General features: G+C 39.9%; 1 protein-coding gene across 3 annotated transcripts; it reads left to right on the forward strand.

Moving 5' to 3' along the window:
* Window positions 1-1,185: 1,185 nt before the first annotated feature.
* Window positions 1,186-16,364, forward strand: FBXL3 (F-box and leucine rich repeat protein 3). Of its 3 annotated transcripts, none has more exons than XM_027744290.2 (5): window positions 1,190-1,407; window positions 5,967-6,330; window positions 8,389-8,511; window positions 11,688-11,859; window positions 13,965-16,364. In XM_027744290.2, the coding sequence occupies exons 2-5, from the start codon at window positions 5,968-5,970 to the stop codon at window positions 14,606-14,608; spliced, it is 1,302 nt and encodes a 433-aa protein (XP_027600091.1). In that variant the 5' UTR covers window positions 1,190-1,407; window position 5,967; the 3' UTR covers window positions 14,609-16,364. The 3 variants fall into 3 exon arrangements, with proteins under 3 accessions (XP_027600093.1, XP_027600091.1, XP_039242177.1); XM_039386243.1 differs by lacking the exon at window positions 1,190-1,407 and adding an exon at window positions 4,213-4,497; XM_027744292.2 differs by lacking the exon at window positions 8,389-8,511 and having other exon boundaries at window positions 1,186-1,407.
* The last annotated feature ends 409 nt before the right edge of the window (window positions 16,365-16,773 follow it).

Raw genomic sequence — 16,773 nt, forward strand, 5'->3', positions numbered from 1 at the left:
AAAGAACTAGAAAAGAAAAACTTATTTTTTAACAGACTCTCAGTATCCAAGGTAATGTATTTATATAAATTGCTTCTCAAAGACCTCAGGTATGGTGATGTTTCAGCAACCACTGAAGAGCTATTATCCTGTTTCAAAGCCATTTTAAGACTGGGGAGAGCACTGGATCACATCCAGTTGTTTCCAAAAAACTTAATTACAGGAATTGGGATCATAACAATTCAAGCCGTAATTTATTGTATCTTGCAATAAATGAATAATTAAGTTTTGGGAATCTCAACAACTGTAAAGAGTTCGATCATGTGCAGTGCTGAAAAACAACCTGTATTGGGGTGCATCACATATGTGGGGGACGCATGGTAACAAGGCATTTGCAACCCGTGGGAAATGTCATAAATCACTTTGTTTTCTCTGCCTGGCAGTATCCCAAGCACATCATTTCCCGTGCCTACCAGCTCCAGGAAGCATTCATGGTTTGTTTTCTCCATTACATCTATTCCTAAGGCTGGCCTGGCACGGGGCTTTCAAATCACAGAGATAATTCGGTGTACCAGTGAATACCTGGCTCTATTGCTGGTGCTATCCAGTGTGCCCAGGTGGCCAAGAATGCCAAGTCTGACAAGGAGCAGCTGAGGGAACTGAGGTTCTTTAGTCTGGAGAAGCAGAGGCTCAGGAGTGACTTTCAACTACCTGAAAAGAGGTTGTAGCTTGGTGGGGGTCGGCCTCTTCTCCTAAGTAACAAGTGACAGGAACAGAGGACGTAGCCTCAAGCTCCGCCGGGGGAGGTTTAGGTTGGACATGAGAAGGAATTTCTTCCCAGAAGGGGTGATTAGATATTGTAATGGACTGCCCAGGAAGGTGATGGAGTCACCGTCCCTTACAGGTGACTGGACATGGCACTGAGTGCCATGGTCTAGCTGACATGGGGGTGTTTAGTCATAGGTTGGACTCGATGATCTCTGAGGTCTTTTCCAAGCCAACTGATTCTGTGATTTCCCGCGGTACCCCTCTATACTTCCCTCCTCCCTTCCTGCCGGAGGCAGGCGGAGCTCAGCCGTGGCGGGGAGGAGGAGCCGCCGCTGTCCCTCACCGGGAGGTGCCGCGACGGCGGCGGGGCGGGAGAGCAGGGGAGGGGCTGCGCCGCCTCACCGCCCGCCCGCCGCCATTTTGGCTGGTCCGCGTCGCTTCCGCCGCTGGGAAGTAAACAGAGAGGGAGGCAGGGAAGGAGCGAGCAGGAACGACGCGGGCGGGACGGGACGGAACGGGACGGAACGGGACGGAACGGACAGCCGGGCGGAGGAGGCGGCGCTGGGGTCGACTTCGGCGGAGAGAGCTGATGTGGCCGGAGCGGAGGCGCCAGCGCGGCCCGAGCCCCGGTTAATGCGAAGCGCAGCAGGGAGCCGCCAGGTGAAGGGACGGGAAAGGGGCGGCAGCGGCGGCGCAGCGGGACCTTCCTCAGGGTGCCAGACCTGGGGAGCGGGGCCCGAGCCGCGGGGCCGGCAGAAGTCGGGGGCTGTGGGAGCCCCGCGGCGCCGCGCCCCGGGCCGGGGCCGGGCCGGAAGGAGCCGACCCTGGGGAGATCCTGCGCCAGGAGTAGCGGGAGAGCCTTTAATCCTAGTCCGCCGTGTTTGTGGGGGTTCGCTGCCTCGCAGCCTTCCTGTGGTAGCTGTGATAAATTGTGAAACCTTCCGTTGTGTGCAGCGGGTTGTTCGCGGCGATCGGGGTTGGGTTCGTGTCTGGGCCGCCCCCACTGTGAGCCCGTGCCCCCCTTTAGCGCGTCCCTGCTGTTCCCAGAACAGCCTTTCTGTAAGGGGAGAGCAGTGAGCTCATTGGGCTGGCTCCTGGGGAAGCGTTATCAGGAGGGCGTAAACGGCTCTGCACAGTCGTTTGTTTGGCTTGGTTTTGTTGTTTTCTTTTTTTTTTTTTCTTTTTTGAACTGCCGTTGTATTCTGGCTGCACCTTACTCGGCAATAAAAACAATGTTGAGCACGTGCTTTGCTCCTCCTCCTCGGTGGCTGAACTGTGTGATTAGGGTTGGACGTGACTTTTGCAAACAAGATAGTGTGGGTTGCGCCCGGGTGCGGAGTTCAGAAACAAGTCCGTAAAATAGGTGGGGAAGCTCACTTGTAAAGTCTTAAGGAGTCAGGCATCGGGATTTCACCCATCTCTCTGCCCTGGTGGAGTTGGGTATTTTTGTTGGTTTGGGGTTCGTTGTTACCATCCTGGCTTTTCTGTCAAGATCATAGAATCTGAGAATCAGCTGGGTTGGAAGGGACCTCCGAGATCATCAAGTCCAACCCTTGATCCACTACTGCCGTGGTTACTAGACCATGGCACTGAGTGCCACATCCAGTCTCATCTTAAAAACCTCCAGGGACGGAGAATCCACCACTTCCCAGGGCAGCCCATTCCAATGCCTGATTACCCTTTCTGTAAAGAAGTTCTTTCTAATATCTAACCTAAACCTCCCCTGGCACAGCTTAAGACCTTGCCCTCTTGTCTTGCTGACAGTTGCCTGGAAGAAGAGACCAACCCCCACCTGGCTACAGCCTCCTTTCAGGGAGTTGTAGAGTGATGAGGTCCCCCCGGAGCCACCTCTTCTCCAGGCTGATCTTAGATTCTAAAGCAAAGTTGATTATAGCAGCAACTTGGAAAAACTGGTCAGTGATATGTGTGTCCTGAGTATGCCAGGGAGAGTTAAAAGCAAGATTGATGGTTCAGGCGTTGGTAAGAAGTGATAAATAATCATCCTTTGAAAAATAGGTTGTACCTATACGGTACAATGCTAGCATGGAATTTTGCATCCATGTTCCTCGTTGAAAAGTTGGGCTGGGATTCAAAATGGTTTGATTTTTAGACTATCAGATACATTAAGAAAGGTGATCTGAACCACGTGTGCCTGTTCCTAGGCAGTATTCCTAAGCCTGTTCCATATTAAATATGCAGAAAGGTTTACTTTCTTAAGTGACCTTATTTTTTTAATAAGTGTGTTCTTGGATGGCTCTGCAGACTTCTGTAGGTAAATCTACATTCTTTGAATTTTGTATTTGTTTTATTATTACGTATGTTAAGAGGCTGAAAGCAGTTACATTTTTTAAAAACTATGCCAATACTTTAAGTTCTGAAACAAGGTGCCAAAAGTTAGATGACAAAACAGTCACTTAAAAATCATATTTTTTAGTCTTGAGCTTAGACCCTTTTTTTCTTTTTGGAAAAAGTTCCAACAAGAAAATATTTTTGAAAAGTTATGCTTATCTCTCTTTTTAATTACAAGAGCATCCAAGACGTCAGTAACAAAAAAGTCTGGAATTGTTTTTTTCCCATCCCCTGCTTTTTAAGCTATGGCACTTAGAACATGTAACATCTTATTTTTTTGGAAGAATGTGACCTGAAATTCATCATCAGTATAGTTCTAGTGATGGCTTTATTATCTCTTTTTTTTTTTTATTTTAAATTCACTATTGATAAAAACATGGGACAATTCCCCACAACTTCCAGGAGTGGGTTTTGATCTGTAACCAGCATATATTTATCTACTGAGAACTCATCCCAATTAGCTCAGAGGTGCAGACTGAGTTGTCTGTTGATGACCTGGTCCCCTCCTATCAGCACATCTCAGAGGCCTTTTTTCCAGTTTTGTCAGTGGCAGCTCACTCCTGGTCTTTTCTAAAAGGGAGAGAAAAAGTAAAGAAAAAACCCCCCTACCTTAATGCAGTGATAAAAGTAGTGTACCTAACCAGAAAATTTATGCACATGTATTCCCTTACTAGTAGAAGATGAGACAGGATCTCTCTGTAAGGAAGACTTGGAGAGCCAAGTCTTAACAGTACCTTGTGTAGCTTTTTCCAGATTAATGAGAGATGGCTTTGGATAGACTTAGACATCAAACACACTGTCCTAAATTTGTCAAGGGAATAGCTTGCCTGTGGTAAATGCTTATTGTAACCTAGTTGTTTGGAATATCTGTTTAGCCTAAAATTTAAAGGAATGTTGCATTTCAAACTTTCTTATTATAAATATTATTCTTGTCCTGTAGTGAGTGAACTGGCTTATTATAAATATTATTTTTGTCCTGTGGTGAGTAGTTATCTCAAACAGAAACATGACAGGCTTGTAGTGGATTTGCTAATTAATTCTTGATTAGTTATAAATTTAATTCAGATTTCATAGTTGCAAAATCCAGTTTCTTTGTATTTTTGTTAATTGCAGATGGTTCTGAGTCACTGTTCAGTTTTCTTGCTTTTCTTCTGTTATTGGATCAGTAGCACTCTCTTGGGCAGAAAGCTTGTTCTGGTACACGAGTCATGTTTTGCATAGTCTCATAGTAGGGAGCTGTGAATAAGAGTAAATAGTTGTCGGGAAGCAAGTAGTAGACATTTTTGCCCCCTACTGTTTTCATCTTTTGCTTGCCCCCAGTTGCTACTGGGATTAAAAAATGAGGCTGGAAAAAAATCGAGACAAATTGAGTTCATCAGTCTTTCGTGACAGCATGCTCAGGTTTGCTTGCATCATCTTATCAGTGGCTCCACACCTTAAGTGATAGCTCGCTTCTGTCATGTGAGTAGCTAGGATTAAAGTCTTTTAAAGATAGGTAAGGAGGTGCTGGCTTTGAGAAAATAATCTGTATGCATTGGATTATAAACAGTATAATTTTTAAGTTGCACTCAGTTTTAAGAAGTACTTCCAAACTTTTAGTTACCAGCAGTACATAGCAGGGAAACTTAACTTTCCAGATCCCAGAAGGATTGGGCATATGGTAGTCTCATACATGTGATGGTACTTGAATGTAAACCGGAATGATTTCACTGTGTATGAAGTCTGTGTTTATCTTATAGAAATCAGGAAGATTAGGGGTGCTTATACATGTCAAGACCATCCCATCCCTGGATTCTCTCATCTTTTTAGAGATTGGAATTGAGCATATTGTAGTTTAGCGTGAGGTCTTATAGCTCTTCAGGACGTGATCTGCATCCTACTGAGGCTTTTAAAAATCAGCTGCTGAGTTCAGTTGTAAGATGGCATGTACAAAAGAACACATTTTGAACAAAACCCAATGCTAGATTTATTTCAGATGTGTGTAGTGGTAGGGGGTTTTCTCTTTAATAATGTAACATAAGGTAGAACTTTAGTTTGTTACATCATTATTGAAAAAGTATATGCTGTGGAGAGTGAGATAACCTTTTGCCTCAGGCTTGCTGAATTTGATATAATTTTGCAGAAAGTTTTCTGACCCTTCTGTAAACCTTTTTTGTGGGTTGAAACTTCTAGGCTGTTACTGGAAATCTTTCATAATCCCTATTTCCTAGTTAGTTCAAAAAATGAAAGCACACCAGTGTTCTTGATGAAATATGTTTTCAAGGATACTGATTTAAAACAGATGCCTATTGAATTAATGTCAAATAAATAAATACATTTTAAAAAGAAAATGTCTGAGGGGAAAAAAGTATTTGGTCAGATACAACAACATCTGCAGTATGCAGTGCCTGCAAGCCTGCATACAGTCTTTATTTACTTCCTTACCTAATTTTTTCTTCCACAGTTTCAAGTGTTGTTTCTAATAAATAGGACTGGGGCAGCAATATGAATGTCAGTGTTCAAAAAATTGTTTAGAGTATTATCTTTGGATTTAGTAGAACAGTAGAGCGATAATCAACAAAACAGTAAAACAAATTCGGTTCAAAATGTTCTCAAGCACAAAAATAAACCACTGAGAGTGAATATTATAAATGGGTTGGCACTGTTAATGATTAAAGAAGTAATATTAAACATATCAGTTTAGATGATAATATTGTTTCTAGACTACTAGTTCGGTTTCATTGTTACTTGGGTTTTTTCCCTTTTTATATGACAGGGAAAAAAAACCTGCAAAAGTGTCGTTGCAAAAAACATCCTTTTTCACCTTCATAGTTTTCTGTTAATATCGTTCTCAGCTCCTTTCTCAGAATTTTTTTTTATTATTTCTGTAGAATGAAACGAGGAAGGAAAACTGATGAGGCCAACAACAGTTCATTGGGAGAGACAACTGAGAAGGAAACCAAGAGACACAAGGTTACAGAGAAGAAAACCATCGTTGTGCAGAGTCCTGACTGGGCGAACCTGCTTCAAGACGTTATCCTGCAGGTGTTTCAGTACTTGCCCCTTCTGGATCGTGCTCACGCATCCCAGGTCTGCCGAAGCTGGAACCAAGTGTTTCATATGCCAGATCTCTGGAGGTGTTTTGAGTTTGAACTGAATCAACCAGCTACATCGAACTTGAGGACTACACATCCTGAACTAATCAAGCAAATAATAAAAAGGCATTCCAATCACCTGCAGTATGTAAGCTTCAAGGTAGTGTATTTTATAGGCTTTTTAAAAAACATTTTTATTTTAGAAGAAATACAGCATTGTAGTAAATGGCCTTGTTTTCCAGCTTAGTATACTGAAGAAATGGGTTCTCTAAATAGACATGTAGACATGGAGGTTACCTGCTAATTAATTTGTCTCTTTTAGGTGTATTTTCAGGACTAAAACTTGGAATAAATCCTGAACATACCTTTTCACTGCCTTATTCTGTTAGATGGAAATTTCTTTGTTTGGTGGTGTGGTATTTTCGATTTTTATTTTTTTTCCCATTTTTCTTGTAGCAGCTTAGCTGCTTAAAGTTCTGCCTCAGTGAGTGGACAGATATACTTCGGTTCTGATACAACTGTATGTTTGGGTTCCTGCCTCAGAATTAAGTTTGATCAAGATGCATAAATTGAGCATTTCCCCATTTCACATCCTGTAGGGAGTTGGATCTAGTATTCATGGTAAGAAAACATCTAATATGCAGAGAGTGACTTCAGTACTATTAGTCAGCAACTAGTAGTTTTAATATTAAATTGTATGGGATTGTCTACTCAGCACAACTGTGTTTCAGTTAACTGAAAAAGTACATGGAATTTGCACAGGAATGGTGTGTGTACTGATTGTGCCTGGCTGAGAAGTACCATTTGGTGAGAATTGGTTCCGTTAACACCATGGAATTGTTTTCAGCAGATGAAAACCTTTAGTGGTAGCTTACCTATCACTGTGTTTTGGAAGGGTGCTGTGAAACTCGTGGCACTGTATGCATCAGCTGTGTGAGAAGTTTGGAAAGGAAATGACTTCTGCAGCAAGACAAACATACTAGTTTATGAGACAGGCAGTTCTAATGTAGGACTCATCAGCATGTGGGTAGCTGAGGCACCTCTGCCTGATCACATGTATTGCTACTGCTTGATTCCAGTACCAGATACAAGCTGTTATCGCAAGGTTTGCCGGGCTTTTATCAGCGTCCAAATAAAGAAAACTTACAGCTGTAGTGGAATGACCTTCCGGTGTCTTTTCTGCTGTCTGCATTTCTTTACACTAAGTCATTTTGAAGAATTTCAGATGCCCTTCTTTGGTAGGGCAATACTCGCATCATTTCTTGAAATTGTTGCTTCAGTTGTCCTTCAGTGTTGCAGAATACACAAGGTACACTGACTGACTTACTCTGTAAAGGCTGAAAAGATTAGGGGTGTCTTTTGTAGGCAAGCAAGATTGGATTATTGACAATGGAGGTTTTTCAGTGTGTGTTTGAGCAGAAATGAACATTCATTGGATTTACATCTATTGCTGACAAGGTAGTGTGGCTTATGGTAGGCTTAAATTTGATCCTGTGATCGAGCTTTATACTGTTCTATAGGCTTGCAAAGCCTACTGTGTGTAAGGGGTTATTCAGAAAGCATGTCTGAGTGTCAGGGGAAATCCACTGGAGACACAAGAAGTGACTGGGTTGTATAGCAAACTGACTAATGAAGGGTTTGGGGTTTTTGGTTTTGTGGTGGTTTTTCTTTAGTTTTGGGTTTTTTGGTTTGGTTTTTTTTTTTGGTAGATTATCCATTGCATATCTGTTGTGGTATTAACTATGAAGGGCCAGTCATATAGGTTCATATGATAATGCACCTAACTCTCCAGCAACTCAATATTATGAACTCAGTCACTGTAAAAAGAAGCAGTGTTTGCACCCAGTAAAGGATTTATAGAATTCCTGCATTTTAGTAAGGAAGAATGTAAAGAGGAGTTGGAGTAGGCTCTGGACCCAAATGAACCTCCACTTCCTTATTATTTGATGTGGATTGAGTATCTTGAAACAAACTGTGTAGTTGACCCCTCACCATGCTATATTTTACCAAAGTGTTTAGTAGAGTAGTAAATTTTTAGCAAATTATCTTGGATTTTTTGTATATACTTTTTGGAAAAAAAAGAATGATGTTGATGGATTCTCAGTGAGGTGCTTTGTGAGGGTTTTTTGACATCGCATTTCAGAAGGTAAAATGAAATAAAAAGTTAGAATATGTTTGATGCAGTGCTTTCTGAACGTGCAATCCATTTTGTTTTAAGGTGGACAGTAGCAAGGAATCTGCAGAAGCAGCTTGTGATATTTTATCCCAGCTTGTGAATTGCTCTCTGAAAACACTTGGGCTAATTTCAACTGCCCGGCCAAGCTTCATGGATTTACCAAAGGTATTTTAATATGAATATTTTTCTATTGCAGAGCATTGCAGTGTTTCATACAGTACTTCTATAACTTTCTGAAAAGTTCTATCATAGGAATATGGATCTTTGGTAAAGAAAACTTTATTACTGGGCTCTATTAAAGGGAGCAACTGAGATGTACTGCAAGGATATCTAAAGTTCCACTTATTCTCTGAATCATGTGAGATCTTAGGCCTGACCTTGTTCTTTCAAGTCCTCCTGTCTTTTGACCCCAGTGTAGAACTGAACAGTGTGGTGCAAGTCAAGAGGCTAGATGCTTCAGGTCTGTGTAATTGTGCTGTGGGGGATGTTTAGGACACAGTGATAATCAAATGAGGGGTAGAGTTTTATTCCTGGGGACTTGCCATAGGGCTTGTATGATCAGTGAGCTCTCTTTTGAAAACAACGTGGTCGTGATTTTCAATATGTCATGTCATGCAGTCAAGCATCAGCTTCTTAGGTGAAGTGCAGTGTATTTCTGAAATTTTCAGTCAGATTTTTACCTTGCAAGTTTGCCAAAAATCAGATCTTGTTAGAAGGCATCTGATGTACAAGATAACAAATCTCTTACACATGCTCCTAAAGAATTCCTGCTAGTGAGGTATACCATTGCTAAGGAGCAGGAGAGTGGTTGTGAAGGGCCAGACACAACTAGACTATTAGCTAGATCCTAGTGATGTCATTGCTGGTGATGGCACAAGGACAAGGAGGAACTATAGACAGCCAAGGGAAAGGAAGTAGGCTATAGGGCTTAAGCAAGGTTACCTACAGAAGGATTATCAATTACTGTCCCTACCAGTGGTCACAGCCACATCATGTAGTTCTCTTGAATATGTATTTTTAATCCTTGATTTTTTTCAAAGAGGCTTTCCAGGTATTTAACTAGTTTTGGTATGATTTTTTTCCTTTTTTGATGTGCTTTGAATTGTGATGACAAGAAAACCTGAATGTAGTGAAAACAATCCACATTCTCAGTGTGTTAAGAATACTTTGTCCTTTTAGCTCTTGCTTATTGTTTTCTTTCTTAATCTGAATGTTGTTGTAGCTCTCTTGTTTAGCTGTCTTTGGAGGGATATGTTATGGTCCTATTCTTCTTGCTGAGTAATTATTTGTAGTTATTCATGCTATGGTCTTAGCTTCAAGGCTTCTAAAATACAGGCTTCCTGGTTTTGTTCCCAATAGGTTTATACATGGTCTTTAAAAAATGTATTCAGAATGAGCCAAAATTAGCTCTGGGCATAATTTACCTTTTGATGTTTACTTCTCAAATAATGCTGTCACTGGCATATGGGACCAGCAGTGATTTTAAAATTTTCCTGGACCACTAATGAAACTAAACAATTGAATTGGACCATGGCTAAATTCTTGAGGGAAGCCTTTAGTAACAGGCCCATTAGATGAGAAGCACGCAAAGATGAACGGATTTGAGAAATGGGTAATATTATACAGTGGTTTGGGTTTTTTTTATGGTGTATTTTTTAAAAATTATTTTTATCAGACTGTATAGGAGGTCTGAACTACTTTGCATTATCCTTATCAGTGCTCTTCTGTTTTCAAGTAACAACATGACATCGGGCAAATGTTTGTAAATCATTTTTAGCATGGTGTTGCTAGTCTTTTCACTAAGTGCATTCTACATAAATCTTTTAAAGAATCATATTATAGGCTACATATGTGGCAGTATTGAAAAGATGGGCTTTTACATGTTGGGATATTGCCTGTTTTCCGTTAGCTCTTCAAACTAGAAGTTTCGAGTTACTTGTTTTTACAAACGTGGTTAAATTTCTTTGCCTTTTTATTTAACAGCCTTCTTAGTGAAGGGAATTAATTTCTAAATATAGAGAATAAAAACACAGTGCTAATGCTTTCAGAATACAGAGTGGAAATATTATTAAATTATTATTAAATATTAATATATAATTAAAACTTGGACATATTTTATAATATAAATTATATTAAAGCACCTTTTCTTCTGTACGTAACATACGTAATCAGCATATCGCCAGTAGAATTGGAGCGATCCCTAAAGCCAAAGTGCCTAAAGATTCTGAGTTGAACTTGCTTCCATTTGTATGAACAGACTCTGGAAGTTTGTGTTAGCATGAAAATATTAATTCCTTTTTTAAATCTAATTGTGTGTGAGTTTTATCAAAATTCACAAACATATCAGGTAAGAATGAACGAATACTGTTGCCAAGCCTTCTCTCATATAATTGTATTTAGGACTTGTGCATGAGGCTCAGAGTGAAACAGTATTGAAATCAAAGTAGCAGGTCATTTTATAGAAACTTAATGTAGGACAAGGAGAAAATACCTTTTTTAAGTCTTCTGTTCACTCAGTCTTGTAAGAAATCATGAAGATAAGCTAATTATTCACTTCCTACATATCACAAGTGGTTTCTACAAGCACTGCTGTATCTGCTCCTTAGTCTATGTTTCCCAAGTTAAAGGTGCCTTGGGCTCTGTCTTTACTAATAGGTTTCAGGTTATGTAAAAATGCTGAGGAGCAACTTAGAGCACTGGACCTACATTATCTATGCTGCTTCATCATGGCTAGGCTTCGCAAACGAAAATCGGTATTTAATTGGTCACTGGCTCCTTGGCTCCGCTTGGACCACTCCAGTGAGCAGCTTTCCAAGATAAATCCATTCAAAACCTAAATCCTCTAGGTGGGTGCTAGGCAGGCAGTAGTATTATTTGCTTCAAATACAACATTACAGGGTTGCCACTCCTGACCTGATTTGCATCTCACCAGTGCAGTACAACTTGCCATGTGGGAATTCCTCTTCTAGAAGATGCTCTGTTTAGAGTGTGACTTGCAAATTATTCTCAAAACTAGGGCTTCTGGGCTTTCCCTTTGCTCATGGTCTTTCTCTAGATTTAAATTTGTACAGTGAATTGTCCAGGGTCAGGTTCTGGATTTGCGTTTAATGTTAGACATTCTGATTTGCCCAATACATAGACTAATAGCAAAAAGTTATTACACTTCCTCTACTAAAAAATGTCAGATTTAGTATTAATTTTAGTTACGCAATATCAAAAGAATGCTTTTTTGGCAAATGCTGTCAATAAGCACAAGAAAACTAAGATTGCAGTGTACAGTATAAAACCACTGAGATTTTTACTTGAGATTCTGCTTCATTTACACTTTCCTTTTTTTCCAGTCTCACTTTATTTCTGCACTGACAGTGGTGTTTGTAAACTCCAAATCCCTCTCTTCACTCAAGATTGATGATACACCGGTAGATGATCCATCTCTCAAAGTGCTCGTGGCTAATAATAGTGACACACTCAAACTGTTGAAAATGAGCAGTTGTCCTCATGTTTCTCCAGCTGGTAAGCTGCTGTGGTTCTGTGGGATCATTCTGGGGTTTTTTGTTGTTGTTCCTTGGGGTTTTTTTATGATGCATGCATTAAATTCTGTCTGAATTTATTGGGGAGGGAGGATGAGTGTGGTATTTACAGCACCTGTCACTGAAGAAAGTTCTTTCAACTGGAGGTCAGGCCATCTATCCTGCCACTTGCAGAGTGACTACTGAGCTAATAGTGCATGTCTGTTGTGGGCAAACAACTAATCTCATGTGGAACTTAAAGAGTATGTATTGGCTTAATAGTGCACTACTTTTGCAATGACTAAATATTCCAGTATAGTCAAGCTTTTTGGAATGCGACTTCCTTTTCCACATTTTATTATGTGTGGGTTTTGAGTGTTGCCATATCATGGATTATGAAGATGCTGCTTTAGTCATTCTGAAGGAAAGCAGTTTGATCTCTTGCTGGAGAATAAGTGCAGACAGCATCAACACAGTGGAGATGAGACTGAGCTCTGCAGAACTTCTGCTGTTACCAAAGCATTAACACTCTGTGTCAGTAGCAAAAATGAAGTCTGCTTGTAGCAGAATGAAATGACTCAAGATTGCATAAACCTTCGGCAAATGTTAATTCTATGAACTTCAACAATGCACAGCAAGTTTAAGATTTATTCACAGCCTGTCAGCTTAACACTTAGAGTTTTTCACTGAGAAATGGAAGAGGAATTGTACATGAGATGCTGGCAACTTAGTTTGATTCCTCTTCTGAGGATGAATGGAAACTACTATAGTAATCATAACTTTCTTCATGCAAATATATTGCAGTTGGAAGTGTTAGGTATATTATGTGTAAAATTCACCAGCAGGATTCTTAATATGTGGGGAAAACTGTACTATAGAAGAGGGTGTGTTATTGTAGTGATAACAAACAAAACAGACTTCATACCTTTTGCAGGTGTAGCTCTCAGACAAAACCTCTTGTTTGGTTTTGTATAAAAAAAGTCCTGAAAGTGCAGGTTTGTTATACAGCAGATTGGTCCAGCAAAGTTCACCGGCACGTTAACTGTAATGTCATTTTGTCCAAAGCTTTGTAATCATAGATAGGGGATTGCTTAAATTGGCTTTTCTGACTTAAAATTGTTTCTTGAGAATCTTTGTGTCTGAGAAGTATATGAGACATAATATGTCTGTCAGGAGGAATGTTAAATGCTATGTTCTCAGCCTCTCTATTAATGGAAAGGCCGTATCCCACATTTCACAGGTTTCTGGGTCACATGAAATGCAGAAGACTGGATGCTTTTTTTAGTGCTTTTTATTTTTTTTCAGTACTGTTACCAGTATGGTATCATCACTTCTATGTACAAATAGGATAAGTGGAAACTTTAGACTGAACTGAATTCTTTTTGTTAATTTGTTTTTGTCTTCTGTGAGCAGCAGGTCATATTAATTCATTAAAGGGAGAGTCTGGAAATTGCTGTTCTAGAAATTACTGCTCCCACTTTTTAGTGTTTTGCCACGTTTTTTTGCTGTAGCTTTTCCAGATTTAAATATTTATGCTTTGTTAGAAAGAACAAATACTGACTGCAGCAGCTTCTGTATTTAATTAAAATCTAGCATTGATTTTACGTTTGCTTTCTGCGGGCGACAAACTTTTTTTCACAGTTGCTTTGTTGGCCACAGAGGAGACAGCAGTTCTTACAGCACAGGCTAGGGGAATACTTTTATCATGAGTAAGGACCTTTTACAAAAATGAAGTTTTTGTAAGACCACAGATATGTGGTCTTACAGCAGGGCAGAGCAGTCAGAATATGCTATCTTTATATTTGTCCCTTCTGTTTATATATTTGTTAACGTCTTTGTTTCCTGAGCAAAATAGCGATGTAGTCGCATTGTGCATGTCTGTCTTGAACTGTGTAGGTGCAAAGAGGTCACAAGGTCGTGCTTGTGAAAAAGATTAATTTTCACATTGTCCAGTATGATTTTGTTTTGATGTTAGGTCTTGGTTACATGTTAAAATAGGTGGTCTGTGCACTCTCCTGACGTACATAAACAAATGCACTCCTATGTTTCTTGTTCAGTTATTAGTACATTTATCTGTGCAACCCCTCTCATAGTGTTCTGTTCTGCCAGGTATCCTTTGCGTGGCTGACCAGTGCCATGGCTTACGTGAGTTGGCCCTGAACTACCACCTGCTGAGTGATGAGCTGCTGCTTGCTTTGTCTTCTGAAAAACACGTCAGGTTAGAACACTTGCGCATTGACGTTGTCAGCGAAAACCCTGGGCAGACTCAGTTCCACACGATTCAGAAGAGCAGCTGGGATGCCTTCATCAAGCATTCTCCTAAAGTAAATTTAGTAATGTACTTTTTCTTGTACGAGGAAGAGTTTGACCCATTCTTTCGTTACGAAATACCTGTCACTCACCTTTACTTCGGAAGATCAGTAAGCAAAGACGTACTTGGCCGCGTTGGAATGACGTGTCCTCGGCTGGTTGAACTGGTGGTGTGTGCCAATGGATTGCGGCCGCTGGATGAGGAGCTGATCTGTATTGCCGAGCGGTGCAAGTACCTGTCGGCGGTTGGCCTAGGAGAATGTGAAGTCTCTTGCAGTGCCTTTGTTGAGTTTGTGAAGATGTGTGGCGGTCGTCTCTCTCAGCTTTCTATCATGGAGGAAGTTTTGATTCCTGATCAGAAATACAACTTAGAGCAGATTCATTGGGAAGTTTCAAAGCATCTCGGTAGAGTGTGGTTCCCAGACATGATGCCCACATGGTAAAGTCCTTAAGAGACTCCAGGGCAGATGGAATAGCACCTTAAACCCAAGCTTACCATACTGCAATAAAAGCTTATTTAATAATATAGATTTTACTGCAAGTTAATTCATTATTTGATTAGAAAATTAATTTTTCTTTTAAAAATTATTTTTGACCTCTAGATCCAAAAATAGAATTCACAGTTCCAAAACCTGTTTTCATCGAAACAAAAGTGAGGTTTGTTTTAGATTTGATCTTTTTCATTGAAAGTGATCTCAAATGTTTTTGGAAATAAAACAAAAGTATCTAAAATATTGAAATACCTGCAAAATACCAGTTTTAATATGCTGTCCTTCTTTGATTTAGATAGTAGTATCGAACGCAACCAGATTTGATCTTAAAAAACCAGATTTGATCTTAAAAAACCAAACTCCAACTAAATTGCATGCTTTTGTTGCAGACTGTAGCATTTCTAATCCAGTCACCTAGATGACAAGATGAAGTTTATAAGTGTTTAGTAGCCTGTGAAATATACACATTGTTATATAAAAATCATAAAAGGCAAGAGAAATACACAGTAATAACAGTTTAGACAACTCAAATAGTAAGTTTGCTACCTTATTCAAACAGTAGTGTGAGCTACCAAAAGCAGTGTGGGGTTTTTTCCCCCCTCTCTACGCCTTTTAATGTAGTTTGCTTATGGAGTCTCAGATCTGCATCTAAACCTGTTTTAAGGTACTTTATGTCTAGCTCAGGAAGCGAAAGCATTCTGGGGGAAAATGTAGATACATTGTATTTAAAAATAAATTGTAGTTAATGAGCTTTTCTTGCACATTAACCAGCTTGGCAGCATACAGTGAGATGGAATAATGTACAGTTTATGAAATGAACCCAGCAATGTTATTCTCATGACATGGGTGTGAATAAGGTGAGATAGGAAAGGTAAAATTTGAATGGTGACCAAGAACCTTTTCACAAAATCTTAGACCTTTTGGCTGCTTTCAGTTTGAGAGAAATGACATTGTAACAGTTGCTTAAGCTGTATAAACTAACTGTATACTGTAAATCTGTTTCAGAAATGTTTATGTACAAAGTGGACGTTTGATAGATAATCATTTTGTATACCTTTAATTCAGCTAGTTCTGTCAGTTCATAATATTTAAAAACCCAAAAGGAGTAAACTTGGTGAAGTAGAGCGATAGGCAAAAATTTGTTTTGAACATTTGATAAATCAGTTTTATTAAAGGAAATTTTTAGTCTGTAAGTGGTGTAGGCAAGACATTGCCTGTGATCTGGATGTGGCTTGTGACTTCATTTCTTGCTGCCAACAGTTATGTTATTTTCTCTTTGACGTTCCTGATTGGTAACACTAAAGCGTTGACGTGACAGCTGCATGTCTGGCAGGTGTGGTCAGCCATCAGCAAGGCAATGCTGCTCGGGCTGCAGGCTGGGCTGAACTCTCGCTTGAGCTGTACAGCTCCTTCTGGTAGTAAGTAGATTTCCTTCATTTCTGATTTCAGTAATGTTTAACCAGGTGTATAGCTCAGTGTAATACACTTATGAGTGTATTTAAGTTCATAACTATATTTTGAGCAAACAATGCTCAGCGGACTGGACATCTTTATAGAGGAGTTAGATGTTTCTGTAGAGCTTTGATTTAAAAATTGCATTTTATGAAATATGCGGGTTTTGTATTAGAATTTGTTAAATTAATGTAATACTATAATTTGCTTTTATTTGTATAAAAGGTGTCAATATATTTAGTCCATAAAAGTAAAAGAGCTCCATGTTTTTTGTAATCTGACTCTCAGAACTGCCTGTATTATAAGGTGGAGTAACACTTGCAATCTGGGGAAGAGGACCGGTTTTCACTACATTAAAGTGAGGCAATCCCACTAGTAACACAGCCAAAACCTCTTTGGACCTTGACTACAGAGGTCCCGATACTCGCAAGGTAAGTTGCCAACATGATGGTAGCAGGAATAACTGAAAGGAAAGGTACAACCTAAATACCACATACAATTTCGAGAATTCAGCATTCTGCTGCTCACAGAGAGACCTATGGTCAGACCCTGACACGTGTTTGGTTGTAACAGAACTCCTTCACCGGTAAGGTAACTGACTTGTTCTGAAAAGCCTCTGTTTTGTTGCACAGACTTCAAAAAGTCCGTCCTGGATGCAACACAGT

This window comes from Pipra filicauda, unplaced genomic scaffold (genome assembly GCF_003945595.2).
Source record: "Pipra filicauda isolate LSUMZ 115617 unplaced genomic scaffold, ASM394559v2 scaffold476_size470866_pilon, whole genome shotgun sequence".
Lineage (NCBI taxonomy): Eukaryota > Metazoa > Chordata > Aves > Passeriformes > Pipridae > Pipra > Pipra filicauda.